At 40.7% G+C, this 16,074-nt stretch overlaps 1 protein-coding gene across 6 annotated transcripts in view; it reads left to right on the forward strand.

Annotated features, from left to right (window-relative positions):
- The window catches only part of WASHC2A (WASH complex subunit 2A), a 44,632-nt gene extending 28,876 nt beyond the window's left edge, over positions 1 to 15,756 (forward strand). For 2 of the 6 annotated variants that reach the window (XM_055425234.2, XM_055425235.2), the window contains 12 exons: positions 1,722 to 1,885; positions 2,486 to 2,588; positions 4,501 to 4,656; positions 6,427 to 6,609; positions 8,466 to 8,594; positions 8,719 to 8,799; positions 9,375 to 9,497; positions 10,474 to 10,536; positions 10,892 to 11,104; positions 12,736 to 13,353; positions 14,478 to 14,655; positions 15,427 to 15,756. In XM_055425234.2, coding sequence (XP_055281209.2) covers positions 1,722 to 1,885; positions 2,486 to 2,588; positions 4,501 to 4,656; positions 6,427 to 6,609; positions 8,466 to 8,594; positions 8,719 to 8,799; positions 9,375 to 9,497; positions 10,474 to 10,536; positions 10,892 to 11,104; positions 12,736 to 13,353; positions 14,478 to 14,655; positions 15,427 to 15,566 — 2,151 coding nt within the window. In that variant the 3' untranslated portion in view covers positions 15,567 to 15,756. The remainder of the gene's footprint in view (positions 1 to 1,721; positions 1,886 to 2,485; positions 2,589 to 4,500; positions 4,657 to 6,426; positions 6,610 to 8,465; positions 8,595 to 8,718; positions 8,800 to 9,374; positions 9,498 to 10,473; positions 10,537 to 10,891; positions 11,105 to 12,735; positions 13,354 to 14,477; positions 14,656 to 15,426) is intronic. The other 4 variants (XM_055425237.2, XM_055425236.2, XM_088842099.1 and 1 more) reach the window with 4 other exon arrangements.
- The last annotated feature ends 318 nt before the right edge of the window (positions 15,757 to 16,074 follow it).

Genomic DNA, 16,074 nt, shown 5'->3' on the forward strand with positions numbered 1-16,074 from the left:
TAAAGTGAGTATGGTCCTCAAATTTATAATATATACTTATCCAAATGAATTAGGGCTTATTTCACTTTGTTAAATGATCGCTGTGTTTCATTAATCAAGGACTATAGCTCGACAAGGTAGGAGTGGCTTATGCCGATTTAACTCCTTTTCTGTAAGAGTCTTCACAGTATTGCCTTTTGGTATCTGGATTATATATATTGTTGGAGCCAGTGGAGAATACAGTTTAGCAGCTGTTCAGATTTAGCTGTGTAGAAAAAGACTAAGTATAATGATAATAAAAACTGTGAGCATTAAGAATCTTATTTCATAATAATTACTCTTTTTTAACATTGTTGTTAAGTTTTGAGGGTAAGATACAGATAGATAAATCATAGACATGTTCAGTTTTTTATTGAAAGAAACTGAAAATGACACAACATAATTTGCTTTTTCTACTCAAACCTGTGAACGGTGATGGATTTTCCTTTTTTTTTTCTTTCTAGCATTGTTAGTGGGTTGTTCTCCCTGTAGTAATGGCCAACCATCATTTGAATTTTTTATCATATTATTGTATTTCAGAGAAAATTAAAATACCAACTACAGTAGGGAGCAATAGTACCTGCAGAGGAAAGATAAACAGGCTTCCATTATAGAAAAGTGGCTTGACTTCGGCTGCCATTGAGATCACTTGGAACCTGAGAGAGCACTGATCCTGGATTCTACCACTGGGGGTTCTGAATTAATTGTTTTGGGGAATGACCCGTCAGTGGAGTTTTCTAAAGCTCATTTGGGGGTTCTGGCTTGTGGTCAGTGTTGAGTCTGACTTCTTTAGGGAAGCACTTCGCACATTGTAACTTGTGAAGAAGTCACTGGATATACTGTTAATGAAGGCAGATTCTGATTCAAAAGGTCTGGGGGTAGAACCTGAGACTCTGTATAACAGCAGCTGCTCCTCTACAAAACCCACTTGGATTTGTAAAGCTCTAAACTCCAGAGACCAAAGGACCGCATAAGCAAGTGCTCAGGAGATACTTGATTTGAAGGGGTGAGCATAGCCTGGTGGGGTTTCCTTAAATGCTTTCTGAAGGCCAGATTCAGAATTTTGTGATAAGGATGCAGATTTCATTGTGTCTGAGATTTTTTTTTTTTTTTCTCTTTTAATTTGGCTGAGTTGGGTCTTAGTTGCAGCATGTGGGATCTTTAGTTACAGCTTGCACATTCTTAGTTGTGGCATATGGGATTTAGCTCCCTGACAGGGATCAAACCTGGGCTGTCTGTGTTGGGAGTCTGGAGTCTTAGCCACTGCTAAGGGAAATCTCAGGGAAATCCCCTACATGAGCTTTTTATGCATTTTTCCCAGCTTACTTTGGAATTTAAAAAATTTTTAATTCAAGTATCATTCTTCTCTAAAGTTGAGAGTTCTTGACTTTTTTTAAACATTCTTGTTCCTTTTCATTCCCCTTCATAATTAATTTTGATCTCTAAAGTAGAGAAGATCCCTTATCCTAACACAGAGAGAGAGTGTGTGGTAGGTAGTGATGGAGGGAGACACCGGAAGGTCTGTGAGCTTAGTGGACCTGGCTGTCTAGATTTGAGTTCAAAGAAAAGCCTTGGACATGAACTTTCCTCAGAAGTGGTACACTTAGTTTAGATGCAGCTTAGTTTAACGAACGGGAATTTTATTTTTCAGGTTTCTTAATCTGAGTTGCCAGAGGACTTTAACATGTATTTTATCTTTTAAGGACCAGTGGCATATTACTGACTCACAGACCAACTCGACATCTGACAAGTCTAAAGGAGAACTTAGGGACCCTGAGACCACCCACCAGGAGGTTAAGGCTGTGAAAAAGACCAGCCTCTTTGAGGAGGATGACGAGGATGACCTGTTTGCTATTGCCAAGGACAGGTGAGACAGTCATTGTAAGAAATCATTTCATCAGTGTCTGGTAACAGGTGAAGGTATTTGATGTGCAAGATGTCAGTTTCTGGGGGTGACATGCTGATCATTCATCACCTAGTAATGGTCCAAATGAAAATGTCTTCGATTTTCACTTGCAAAGTATTCTCCTTTGATACTGTGAAATGTTTTTCTTCATAGCTCCTTACCTAATTTCTTCTGCTTATCTCTGGATGGCTTATGGGATCTTCATTTCCCAACCAGGGATGGAACCCATGCTCCCTGCATTGAAAGTGTGGAGTCTTAACCACTAGGCTGCCAGGGAGGCACTCCCTCTCTTCATTTTTTTAACTTTAAAATACTGTTTTTCTTAAGTTTGTTAGGGGTTTAAGTATAGTTTGTCTTTTATTTTTTTTTCGCCTGGGATACCCTAAAGAATGTGAAGTTTTGTCCAAGTTACTTAAGTTTGTCATTTGGATAGAAATGCAACTGTGTAAGGTCAGAGATTGACTTGGTGGTAGGTGGGTTCCTGTAAGTACGGCCTGGAAAGAATATTGTATTTTTAAAATCACGTTTGCCTCCAGCTGGACTCTTTGTTTGTTTGTACAGCCAAAAGAAGGCCCAGAGAGCATCACTTCTGTTTGAAGATGATGGTGACAGCGGAAGCTCTCTGTTCGGCTCTCCTCCCACATCTGTTCCTACTGCAACAACGGTATTCCTAACCTCTTAGCCCAGGAAGTATCTTTGAGATGATGATATGTGAATACTGATACTTCCCTCAATGAGGTCCTAAATCCTAACCTTGGAGCCTGAGTCTTGTGGAAAAACTCCTTTGCCTGACTTTAGAGACCTTCTGATAATGGTATTTTACAGGTGAAGTACACATGCGGAGTCTGGAGAAAAGCATCACACAGCCCCTTCAGTGTGAGTTGTAGGCATCTGAGTCTCAGGGGAGACCAGGGAACAGCCCTGTCACACCCAACCTGGGGAAACTGCTGGGCTTAGTCCCGGTAGCATGGAATTCTGCTAACGTTAGATGAGGCCAGTTAATGTACAGGCTATCCCTTATAAGAGCAAGTTTCAAGTGCTAATAGTTTGGTCCTAGATTATAATTATTCACTATTATTATTAATAGTGAATAAGTAAAAAAGGAAGGAAATTCTGACACAGGCTACATCATGGATGAAGCTTGAGGATATAATGCTGAATGAAATAAACCAGTCACAAAAAGACAAATACTGTATGATCGTTCTTACATGAGGTACTTAGGGTAGTCAGAGTCATGGAAATAATAGAATGGTGGTTACCAGGGCCTGGAGTGTGGTGGAGAGGGGAATGGGGAGTTGTTTAATGGGTAGGGAGTTAGTTTTGCAAGATGAAAAAATTCTGGAGGTTGGTTTTACAATAATGTAAATATACTTAATAGTACTGAATTCTCCACTTGGAAATGATTAAGATGGTAAATTTTCTGTTTTTATAAAAAATCAACATTAAAGTTTTTTAAAAAATTGGTAATAGTATGTGATAAGTCCATTAGTGCCTATCTAGTCTAAATAGCTCTCAGCAATTACATATAAATGGCATTACTACTATGATCACTTGAGCTAAAAAATTAGCAAGTCTTCATATTAATTATATCAAAAGGAGTATTAAGGGATGAGAGGATGGTGGCATTATGGTAGTATTTGTGCTGAGCTTGTGCTGAACCTTTACTGGGTATAAAACACTGACTGGCTATAGAAATATACTGCTTGATCCTTTCAAATGAATGGATAAAGATGTATGACAGCTGTTAATGTAAATTAGGAAAACAGGAAAGGCTAGGCATAGATATAAATATTCCTATCAACGAAGCATCTGATAACTCACCAAAGAGAACAGGAAAACCTTTACGGGTGACAGCTGAGCCTTGCTGGAAAGAGGAAGAGGGTTTGCTTCTCTCGACTGGGGATCAGGTGTGGGAGTGTGGAAGTTTACAATAGGTGTCAGGAAGAGTGAGGTTTGAGGAGGTGCAGGTAGAGGCAGGTCTAAAGAGAGGCCTGTTCTTTGCATGTTTAGGGTTTGATTAATACAAACTTGTGCACGTTTGGGATGGGAGATGAAGTAATCTGGTAGGTGTTTTATTTCAGCAGGTCAGCTCTGGGTGATGACATACAGCTGAAATGTGTAGGGAGGGAGGGAGGCAGAGAGGAGAGACCAATGATAGGCTGGGTAGCAGAGGTTACAGTTTACTTGATGGCGCACACAAGGGGTTAACAGATGCAGGAGTCAACTACAGACTCTGGTGGCAGAAACTGTCTGCAGGTCTGAGACAGTGGTAGTTACTGCTTCTCCCCGCTTGTGCCCCTTTACTATCTTGTCCTGCCTCTCCTGACCCCAACATTTAGCTAATAACCCTGAAGAGGAGTGCACTTTTGTCTTCTTCTGTGCATTGCCATGCTTGTCAGGCACACTTTGTTTGTTTTTAGCCACACCGTGAGTCATGCAGGATCCTGGGTCCCTGACCAGGGATCAAACCTGTGCCCCCTGCAGTGGAGGCACAGTGTCTTAACCACTGGACTACCAGGGAAGCCCCTTTCCTTTTGTTTGTTTTTGAGGATGTCTTTTTACTCCTCTTTTGATAGAAAAAAGAGACTGTCCCTGAAGTACCGCCTTTGCTGTTCAGCGATGAAGAAGAAAAGGAGGCTCAGTTTGGAGTGAAGCCTGTAGCTCTGAAGGCTGAGCGCACCAAGGAGACATCAGAATTTGGGAGAACTCCTGTGGTTGAGGAGTCAGGAAAGGTGGACTCTTTTTTTCTTGTATCATCTGTTGTTTTTGTTTCTCAGATGTTCTTGTAAAACCCATACATGTATGCACTTACCCTTACATTTGTCTACCACAGAAAATACTCAATTGTTGAAATTTTTGAGAACACGGAAAAGTTTGAAGAAGAAAGTGCCTGCTCTCGCCATTCCCGGAGGTCTTCAGCGTTGCTCTTGCCGTTGCTCTCTTTTCCAGGCACGAGTGTGCACACTGTGATACACATTTTCCCATTTTATGTTACCGTGTCAGCGCCTGTTTTGCCTTTCTCTGTCTCAGCTCATTTTTCCTTTTGGGTTTCTCTCTGCACATCTGTGCTTTTTGACTTACTCTGTTCTCTGTAGTCTGTTTCCCTTGGTCTCTTTGAGTTTCCCCTTGTACTTGAGTTATAGTGACAGCTTTTTTTAAAAAAAATGTTAACTAAAATCCATACTTTGTTCAGATTTCTTTAGTTTTTAACCTGATACACCCCCTTTTTCTCCAGGATATCACATTTACAGTGACAACTTTTAAGAAGATTTTCATTTTCATTTACCAGTCTTTGATGCTATTGCCTGTGAATTACAGAGTGAAGTGAATTGTTGTTTCTTCCGCATTAGCTTTCTTCTCCTGGGATGTCTGTCCTCTCCTGTAGGAGGCCTGTGAATAAGACTGCTGGCTGCATCTGGGAATCAGCAATTCATTCACTCTCTACCTTTTCTCTCATTGGTAGCTTTTCTCTACTGTGTGATCAGCTCTCTTCTAGGGCCTATGTGAAGAAATGTCGCAGACACTTTTCCTGTTGAGGCTTCTTGGGGTTACAGTGATCCGAACATTTTCTCTATATCTGAGTCAGTGTGTGGCATTCTCATCATCTCCGTGTGGACCTTTTCTGCGGTGCTGTAGCCCATTTCCCCCTGAATTCTAGCTGCGTGTTGTACTGCTGCCTCCCTTGCTTGAAGATAAGCCCTTTGAGGATTGGGGCCACGTTTTTTTCTATCCATTATATCTGTGAGAGAGCTTAGTGCATTACCTTGCACCTAGTAGGCACATTCAAACTCACGTATTTTATTTAAAGAAGCATATTTTCTTCACAGTTTAACCATTTTGAAATTAGAATGCACCTCACAATTGATGGCATGTTTAATTAGAAGTTGTTCCTTTTTTTTTTCTTGGCAGTTCATACAAGAATAGTAGTTATTCTAATCAATGGTATCTTGCCTGAAACGTGGTGCTTGTTGAATGAATAAATGCTGCATTTAACGATTATTTTAGAGATTCTTCTAGTTGTACAGTATAGTAAAAGCCTTCTACAATTTAAGTGTCTAGTTCTATCAGTTAGATTCCTCCCTTGGAGTTATGTGTTAGTTAGTTATTAGGGAATATATGATCCATTCGCAATGATTGGCTTTTGTGTTCTGTCTGTGACTTTGAAGTTATTTCTAGCTCATGAGCAAGCTGTGTGACTCAGGGTTATAACTGATACGTAATGTATCTTGGTTGGATGGAGTTATACATACAGGTTTTAAACTGATTGGAAAAATCATCTTTGATTACCAGTTATCTGTTCTAGACTCTCCATTAGAGTGACTGATCAAGAATTGGCCCGAGTGTTTTGTCGCTTAGGAGGAAGTGTGATTAGCTGTCATTCCCTGAAACAAGCAGATATGATAGTAACTGAATTAGTGAGGAGCTTGGTAGGCCCCACAATAGTATTTGTGTTTCCAGATGTTACTCACATTTTTCCCTTACCTTACTATTTCCATTTTCAGGAAGGATCTTTGAATGTACCTACTCAGGAAACAGCCAAGAACTCTGATTTATTTTCTTCATCATCCCCATTGGACAAAGGAACTAAAAGTAGAACCAAAACGGTTCTTAGCTTATTTGATGAGGAAGAGGATAAAACAGAAGATCAAAACAGCTTCCAAGCTCCAAAAAAAGAAGTAGGAAAGGTGAGCCAAAGCTGTGAAGGTTCAAGCCTTCAGAAGGATAATAGTATCTCATTTCAGTGTCAGTTCTGTGATGTGAGTTGCTGGATGATGGAGGATTCCAGTTTCTTCACATTCTCACCCTCACTGTTGTTGACTTCTTTGATGATGGCCAAATGTTGGTGAGGAGGTGGAGAAGCTGGTGCCTTCAATTCATTGCTGATGGGAAGGTAAAATGGTGCTGCCACTTCAGATACCAGTTTGGTGCTTCCTCAGACCCAGCAGTTCCACTCCTAGGTGTATATCCAAGAGAAATGAAAACGTATGTTCATGCAAAAACTCGAATGTAATTATTCATAATAGCCAAAAGATGGAAACAGCTCAAATGTCCATCAGCTGATGAATGGATAGCCACAATGTGTTATAGCTGTATGAGAGAATATTATTTGGCAATAAAGAGAGTAAATTATTAACACATGCTACAACACAGATGAACCTTGAAAACGTGTTGAATGAAAGAAGCCGGGCCGGGGGGAAATGATATTATTGTATGAATTCATTTATTTGAAATGTCCTGAATAGGCAAATCCATTGTGATAGAAAGTATTAGATTAGTGGTTCCTACATTTGGGGAAAGAAGTGGACAGAAATGGAGAATGATTGCTGGTAGGTTTGGAGGTTCTTTTTGGGATGGTGAGAATTTTCTAAACTTAGATTGTGGTGGTGTTTGCACAACTCTGTGAATATACTATAAACCATTGAATTACACAGTTTAAGTAGGTGAATTTTATAAGTGTTAAAAATAAAACTGGCAATGGGCCATAGATTGCCAGTACTTTTTGTAAATCAGACTGAAGATATAGTCCAACAACAAATGTTTTATGAATTTTTTTTTATTATAGTAATAGGATAGCCTTGTTTATAAATGAGAGCTACACACAGTAAATGTAATAATTTGCTGTATTTTTTTCCCATCTCTTACTGTGTATGATTTTGTATGTAAATTTCAGATATAAAAGTTTTAATCTCAATGTATGGCAAAACCAACCAATATATTATTGTAAAGTAATTAGCCTCCAATAAAAAAAAAGAAAAAAAAAACTTTTAATCTAAGTTGCTGTGTTACACTAACTTTTATGTGTAATCAATAATCATTAGTTAATGAGACACATTTTTTCAGAAATGAGTGTTTTTGTTTGTTTCTATCTGTGTTTGTGATAGTAAAGAATAAAGGGAAGAATTTTAGAATGTCAGGTCTGGGGCATTATAGTATCAAATCAAGTAATGTGAGTAGTAATTTGCAAATGTCAGATACCCTAGCAAACAGAACTTGTTTGGAATCTGAAGGTAATGAGGTGGAATGTGGATGGACAAAGTGGAAGGTTGGCTGATCCACCTATGCCAGGTATTTGGCCCAAGATGCTGGTAAGCAGAAGTTAGGTAAATGTGCTTGACCACCTGTGAGTTTCTGATATTAAGGCACCTGCTGTCTCTTTTTCCCTTTGGGAATGAGGTAGAAAGAACTTGTTTAATTTTATATTTTCATTCCAGAAATATTCCTCAGTATAGAACTAAAGATTGATGTTAAATCACAATTCTGACGCCACCCAAAGGTTGAAAGATCATCTTCCCAGATTATGTATGTTTTGTATGTTTTTGTAAATAGATTCTCCACTGTTTGTGGTATCTCCTGAGTATTCTGTGAAATTCATTCCCTTTGTGATGGACTGTCAGCTGGGCACAAGCTGAGAGTTTATAGCTCTGTGACGCTATAAACAGAGCCACGGGGACATCTTTGTTTTCTAATCTTTATATCTGTGTTATTTCCTTGGGTAAATCCCTGGGAGTCTATAAAATACATGACCTTCCCTCTTTCCTAGAGTCCTGATCCTGGTACCCGCCCCAAGAGCACAGGTGTCTTTCAGGATGAAGAGCTCCTTTTTAGTCACAAGCTCCAAAAGGACAACGATCCAGATGTTGACCTTTTCTCTGGCACCAAAAAATCCAGGGTCAGTTCCAAGTGGTTCTCTACAACATAACTTTGTTATTGTATTAAATATCACTTCTGCAGCTCACCTGACACTGTAAATTGTTTTTGTTTTGGATGTTGAATTTGAGTTTTGTCTGTTGTAGTTGTTAGAGCCCAGTGTTGAGAGCCTGTTTGGAGATGACGAAGACGATGATCTTTTCAGCTCTGCCAAGTCACAGCCTTTGGTACCAGCCTTTAGTTCTCAATACTATGGCATGTGGGGAAACTGGGAAAGGAAATGAATTGTCCAATTATACAGTTAAGGAAAATGCTCATAAGTAAATGAACAGCAAATAATGTGCTGATGAGGGCGTTCATATTGTTCCCATCTTATGTTTCCTAGTTAACTAACATTAAAGCAATAACTAGCCAGGTTTTCTTACTGTATTACAAATCTTGTTTGATTTTAAAATTGTTCATTGAAAGACCACTGCATATGATACGATGACTGAATATTCATGCGTTTCAGGTGCAAAGTTATAAATCTGAATGTTAATCTATGTTGTCATTTCCTGCACCCCCCCACCCCGCCCCCGCTTCTGCAGTAGCTTTTCTAAGGACTCTCTATTTTCTCTTTACCATAGAGAGGATGCCAGCAAAGTCACAATCTTTAGAAAGCTATTTCTGAAATGCTGCCTTTGTATTTGTGTGTTCAACCCTCATTTGAGAAGTGACTTTTAAAACTCAGCAGCCATTTTCTTTTTTTGAATTATGACTTTTCCTTAAAACGACAGACTTTGGGTGTTCTTTGTTTTTGTAGATCCCAGAAAAGAAGAAGGTAGCGAAAAAAGACAACTCTGTTTCCTCTGTCAAGAACCAGAAACATCCTGAATCCACTCAGGGTATCAAAGAAAAAGGCATATGGAAATCAGAAACAGCTCAGGTTAGAACTGATCTCTTTAAGGACTTCCGTCTCCTGTTTGCTTTATAATACAAGTTAACTCCATCATGCCGCCCCAGGGTCATTCAGAGTTCTCTTAATTAAGGAAGAAGGAAGAAATAACAACTAGGACTGCATCTCTTTGTTTGCTGCTTCCCCCAACCCCCGACCCCAAACCCTGCTTATCTCTCCTCTCCTCACTGCAGTGTTTCCATGAATCTATACTTACCATTATTATTTTTGGAGAACCTGCAGACTCGATTCCAAGGTAGAGTGAAGACAGAATGAAAGTTTTCTTCTCACTAGAACCTCATTTCTCCCTTTGGGCTACCTTGGAGTAGGACTTCATTAGAATTAAATTACATCCAATCTCTTGATTGCCTCTCTGTTCCTCTTCCGAGATTGCTGCTGTTCGGCCTCCTCAGCAGTCTTCTCTGTGGTGCTCCTCCTGAGAGCAGACCAGGACTAGACAGTGTGTCGCAGGCCTGGCTTGCAGCTGTCCTGGGATACCTCACTGAGCCCTCAGTGATCTGAGCTGTGGAAATGAAGCTCTGGGACTCGCACATCTCTAGTAACTCAAGTCCCAGCTTCTTCTGCTTCTAGAACTAGTGCATTAAGCTGTGGGTGAATTTCTGTGTGCACTAATATTTGCTGTGTGAGATAACCAGCGTGATAATGTTTCCAGCTGGTGCTCTAAACACTATAATTCTTATGAATCTTATTCATGATGTTTCTCTCCCTTTACTCCATGTATGGTCTTACAGCCTTCCACTAACACAATAGATAAGGAAGCACAAATGAAGTAATGTTAGTGAAATGTTCTGAGGCTCCAGGAAAGATTCAAATGCCTTTTCCATTGTAGAATTACAGAAACCAATAGCTTTGTTCCATCACAAATTTGTTTTCATTTATATATGTGATCCAAGAGACACTTCTCTATTTCCCCAATGGATTTTTAACTGAATGTAATTTCACGCAGGACTCACCAGGTCCCGCTCCACTTAAATCCAAAGAGCCATCCCCTCGGATCTGGAAGATACAAGTAATTATAACATGTCTGGAATCTCCATGGCCTGCCTCATGGCATCTGTATACTGTTTTGGGTTTCCCTTTTGTCAGCTGCTGCCGGGTGTTGCTTCATCTCTCCCCCGCCCTCCAGTTGTTGCTTCCTGGGTGCTGGGTCTGTGACACCTCTTCTTTGGGCCCTGTGATGGGCACAGGTGATAGCCCTTCATCTTAATTCTGAGAGTGGATCAGGAGAGGTCCCTGCGTTTCTCTTTCTCCTCTCATATTATACATCATGTGCGCCAAGTCTTTGCGTCATGTGTCACAGTAGCAATAACTGACTGTTGTGTTTAAGAAAATAGTAGAGAGTCAGCTTCCTTTCTTTTCTCTAGGCAAATTTAGCGATCAACCCAGCAGCCTTGCTGCCCCCAGCAGCTCCCCAGATCTCTGGAATGAAGTCTGTTTTGCCAGAATCTGGTGTTCCTTCGTCTGAACCCGGGAGGATGCAGAGTCTGGAAAGTGTGCCCACTCTTTCTGGGAGTAGGGAGGCTGGTGTGAGTTTTGACCTTCCAGCTCAGGCAGATACCTTACACTGTGCAAACAAGGTAATGAAACCTCCTTTGCTTGCTTGCCTGCCCTTTTTTTTTTTTTTTAAAGAAAAGCAAACCAGAACAATTTGTATGTTTCTTCTGAGTTCGTGAGTTACACAGGATACGCTGACCCCAATTCCTCATTTGAAGGAGGCGCCTCTTCTTTCCTTCAGCCTCCTCGCCTTCCTTCCACCTCCCTAGTTCTATGTCCACTCTTCCACTGCCCATGTTTGTTACGTTTATGTTCTAACTCAGTGGCTAGCTCACTAGCTCCCTGCTGCCCCCTGGAGACCTTCTCGACACTGAGCGGATCATTTCCTTACCATGTACTTCCTCTGCTGTCTCCTTACTGCTCAAAAGGGAACGTTCAAGCTCCGTGGTTTGGTATTAAAGCGATTTACAGTCTGTGCTAACTGAAGCTTCCAGCTCCCATGAGTCACCTCACACTGTCAGCCTAAATCGAGTCCCCAGGCACCAGTCCCTGCACACACGTGCCCCAGCGTGCTGCCGCCATCCGTTCATGCTGCCTTCTGTGTCAGCAGTGTGGTTTCCTCACTGACAGCTCTGCACAGACTTCACAGCTTTGTCATATTTCCCCTCCTGCTCCTTGTCCTGGGCTCCCTCTCTGAGATCCCATGGCAGTTATCCCATGTCACACTGTTGCACAAGACTGTGGACTTGTGCTGCATGGACTGTGAACTCTTTGGGGTTTTACTTTTATTTTAGTTTGTTCTCCTTTTTTTCTATCCAGTCTTCCTTCTCTAAGAAGTCTTAGCTGCACTCTGAGTAAGCAATAGTACATAGGCTGACCCTGCAAATATATGCATTTTAAGTATTTTCAAAACTGTTTTCCTTACAAAAAAATAAAACATCCCTCGTTTTGTTATATTTCTGTGTTAGCTTTTTTGTTGTTCTTGTTGAGTTTAAATGGACTACTTCTTGAAATAATTTATGAAATTTCCTTGAAATAGGCAAACACCATTGAGTACTTTGCCTAAAGTACCATGTGCCTTTTTAAAACTACTTGACAGTGTATTTTGGCAAAGTATTATAAATACTGGTTATTACTACTAAGTGATGCATATTTTGAGGTTATATTGAGAGTTCTGATTCCCAGGCCACTTTTTTTTTTATGTGAAATATTTAAAATTGGATTCAGTGTTTGTTGACCGGCAGGAAAGAGCCCCTCTCTGTCTTCATTGTCTTAGTTCCCTGTTTCTGGAGCCTGATTTTTGATTAGCCTGTTGAGAAAGCTTAGTGCCAGAATCCCCTTGATTCTTTCTTGTTTTCAAAGATACCTGCATTTAAACTAGGGCAGAGTAGGGCCCAGGGAGCACTGTGGGACACAGAGTAGTGTGGCCTCTAGTGGTAAGGGAAGCCTTTATCAAATTGAACAAAAATTGTCCTCAGAAGACTCAAAAATGGGGGATACTAAAGGATTAAGAATGACTTAGTCTTGGAGTAGTAGAGCTGTTAAATGCCTTGGGAAACCTTTAACAAATAACCTTGTCAGTTTGTTAGAGAGTATCTTAATTGAAATGGACCAGACAATCTTACAGTATTTTGAGTTGTTGGTTATTTGCTATGGTAGCTTGGATCATCTTTTAAAAAACCATCAGATCAACATGTGGTTCTTGCCATTGCAGACCCGGGTCAAAGTGAGAGGGAAGCGCAGACCACAGACGCGTGCAGCTCGACAATTGGCTGCCCAGGAGTCCACTGAGGCCGAGGATATGGGTTCCCCCAGGGGATTTGTGGCACAGTTGACAGATGGTGCCACATCACCGGATAGTCGTCAGCCACAGCTGAGGGCAGTTGGTGGAGCAGACACCTCTGAAGAAGCAGTGGCAACTGCCACTCCAACGTGGGCAGGTGGTCCTGTGCCTGGAATGAACAGAGGCCCGTTTGCGAAATCTGTGGGTCAACCTCTTGAGGATGATCTGTTTGATTCTGGAGATATCTTTTCCAAGGGCATTGCATCTCAGTCCGCAGGAAGAAGAAAAACCAAGGTGAAGGCAGCCAACAGCCTGGCCAACCTGGCAGAGGGAAGTAAAGACAGAAGCCCCATGTTCCCCGCTGTCAGTGAGGCAGGCAGTGATGATGATCTCTTTCAGTCTGTTAAACCAAAATCAGCAAAGAAAACAAATCCTTTCTCTCTCCTGGAAGATGAGGATGATCTCTTTACAAACCAGAGAGGCAGGAAGAATGGGTCAAAATCCAGTAGTCAGCAGGATATTATCTCAAAAGCGCAAGATATATTTGAGGTAATAGGACATAAAAATACATCTTTGTGCCTGGTTCTCTGTTAAGGAAGATATCTGATTGGCTCATGTGAACCATTGATTACATCAAAGCTGTTTTGTTGCTGCTCAGTATCTACTTGCTTAGTAATTATGCTTAGGTTCTCTTACTAATTATACTTAGGTTCTCTTATTAGGTTATCTTATTAGGGCTTCCCTGGTGGCTCAGAAGTGAAGAGTCCACCTGCAATACAGGAGACCTGGGTTCGATCCCTGGGTTTGGAAGATCTCCTGGAGAAGGAAATGGCTACCCACTCCAGTATTCTGGCCTGGAGAAGTCCATGGACTGTATAGTCCACAGGGTCGCAAAGACTCCAACACGACTGAGCGACTTTCACTTTCTTTCTCTTATTAAATAACTCTGAAACTTATTTGGAAGTGATTTTCTGTTTTGTTCTTGGCCATTACCATTGACACAAGTCTTGATTTTTGTTGCTGCAATCAGCATACATAAAGTGGTATCTCTACAGCTTGGATGTTTAATCTCTGGTTCTTGGGGAAACAGGCCATGGCAGGAGCTGATGATTTAACGCAGACAGCAAGGCCTTAAGTGATACTCTTTAGGAGATGTTTATTGAGCATCTGGATACTGGATGCCATTAGGCAGATGTTTATTGAGCATCTGGATACTAAATGTCTTTAGGCAGATGTTTATTGAGCATCTGGATACTGGATACACAAGGTGAACCAGGACTCATGCTCTGCTCCCCAGAGCTTTCAGGGAGGGGAACTGGATCAGACAGGGCAGCATACAAGTACCATTTCCAGGTAACGTTAAGTGCCTGGAAACAACCCAGGGCAGTGGGGCAGGGTGGTGGATTGGTGTGGGAGGTGCTTCTTCAGGTAGGACTGGTAGAGAAGGGCTTTCTGTACAGCTTGTGTTTTAGCTGGGACCTGGGAGAATGAGAAGGACTTTGACAGGCAGAGATTTGGAGTAGTACACTCCAGACAGAGGAGCAGCTCACGTGGCTGTTACAGAACACCGTGGCAGTTGGCATTTCTGCAATTTGTCGAAATGAATGTATGTAGTAAAGAAAAAAAAACAAACCTTGATTAAAAATTGTTTTGGTTGTTTTTTGGCTTACAAGGATGATATATTTGCTACGGAAGCAATTAAACCCTCACAAAAAACAAGAGAGAAGGAAAGAACATTTGACTCCAACTTGTTCGATGATAACATTGATATCTTTGCTGACCTATCTGTAAAACCAAAAGAAAAGTCCAAAAAGAAAGTGGAAGCTAAGTCTATATTTGATGATGATACAGGTAAGTTTGGTTTTTTTTACATGACAGTCATCACCGTTCAATGACTTGATATTTCTCTTGCTATCTTTGTCTTGACCGTTTCCTGGAAGACATTCCCTAGTCGGTTTCCTTTGACCTGCTCTATATTCCTGAGATAGACTGAAGGTGGATAAGTAAATTGACTAGTCGTTTTGGTGAAACCATGTTTTGTTATGATGGATGTCAAGAAATTTGATATATATCATAGTGGTGAAGCGCCTAGAGCTTGACTGTGAAGTTCTAATTTAACTTTATCTTAGTGTGCCCCCTGCCAGTCATCTAAAGTAGGCTAAAGACTACATTTTTGGCATTGAGAGCCTGCAAACTGATGTATTTATTCTGAAAGACTGAGATTGTATTTTTCCCTTTGCTTATTTTTTAGTGCCTTTTCCTTTTAAAATCCAAAGGGAAAAGAATGTAGAGTAGAAATAAGTATAATGTCACAGATGGTAAAGTCATGGGCTGGATTTGAGGTTAACTTTTCCTTCTGCTTCTCCTCTCCTGCATGTGCACACATGGCTTTGTAGCTGAGAAAATTATACTCAGAAACTATAACTTGTATGTGATCAAAAAACTTGGTTAGTAGCAGAGTTAGGACTGGAGTCTTAAGAAGCTTAGCTTCCTCTTAGTGGTTTTTGGTATCCCATGCTATTATCAGACTTGAGTCTTTGATGGTTTGAGCAGATATGTCTTAAAAGCACTCATTTTCTTGGCTATTCTGTGACTCTTTTTTTTTTCCCCCCATTTTTAAAGATGATATCTTCTCCTCTGGTATCCAGACTAAGACAACCAAATCAAAAAGTCAATCTTCACAGACAGTGACTCAATCAAGATCTGGACAGAAGGTTTCCAACATATTTGATGATCCCTTGAATGCCTTTGGAGGCCAGTAGAGTGTACAGGGTATCTTTCAACTACATCCTTGAGTTAATGATGCTGTCTTCTGTGCTCCTTAACTGAGTTATAGAAAACAAATACTGAAACAACTGCTCACCTCTTACCCAACATACTTAGTATTTTTCTGTACTGGTTTTAAAATCATGCTTAATTCTGCAAACAAAAATAAATGCTTCACAGTGTTACTATTTTTTTAAAACCATATTTTGATTAGCCTTAGTAGGGTCATGGGTTAGAGAAGAAACCTATTTGTGCCTCTCATGGGTGGGTAGGGACTCCCAGAGGAAGCAAATGCCTGACATGACCAGAAGTCTTCCCTAAATGTATGGGAGCCCTAACTTAGAGCCTGGGCACAAGATAGAAGAAGAGGATGAGAGATTATATACTTCATGTGTCTTTACGCTAGGAGAGCAGGTTTCCTCTCATTCCACTGAATTTTGAAGATACCTTACAGGTCCACTACAATGAGTTGGCAAACTACAGTCCTCTATGGTTTATTTATTT

The sequence above is a fragment of the Moschus berezovskii genome, chromosome 12 (assembly GCF_049115385.1).
Source record: "Moschus berezovskii isolate FMDL1 chromosome 12, NW_MosBer_1.0, whole genome shotgun sequence".
In the NCBI taxonomy this organism is placed as follows: domain Eukaryota; kingdom Metazoa; phylum Chordata; class Mammalia; order Artiodactyla; family Moschidae; genus Moschus; species Moschus berezovskii.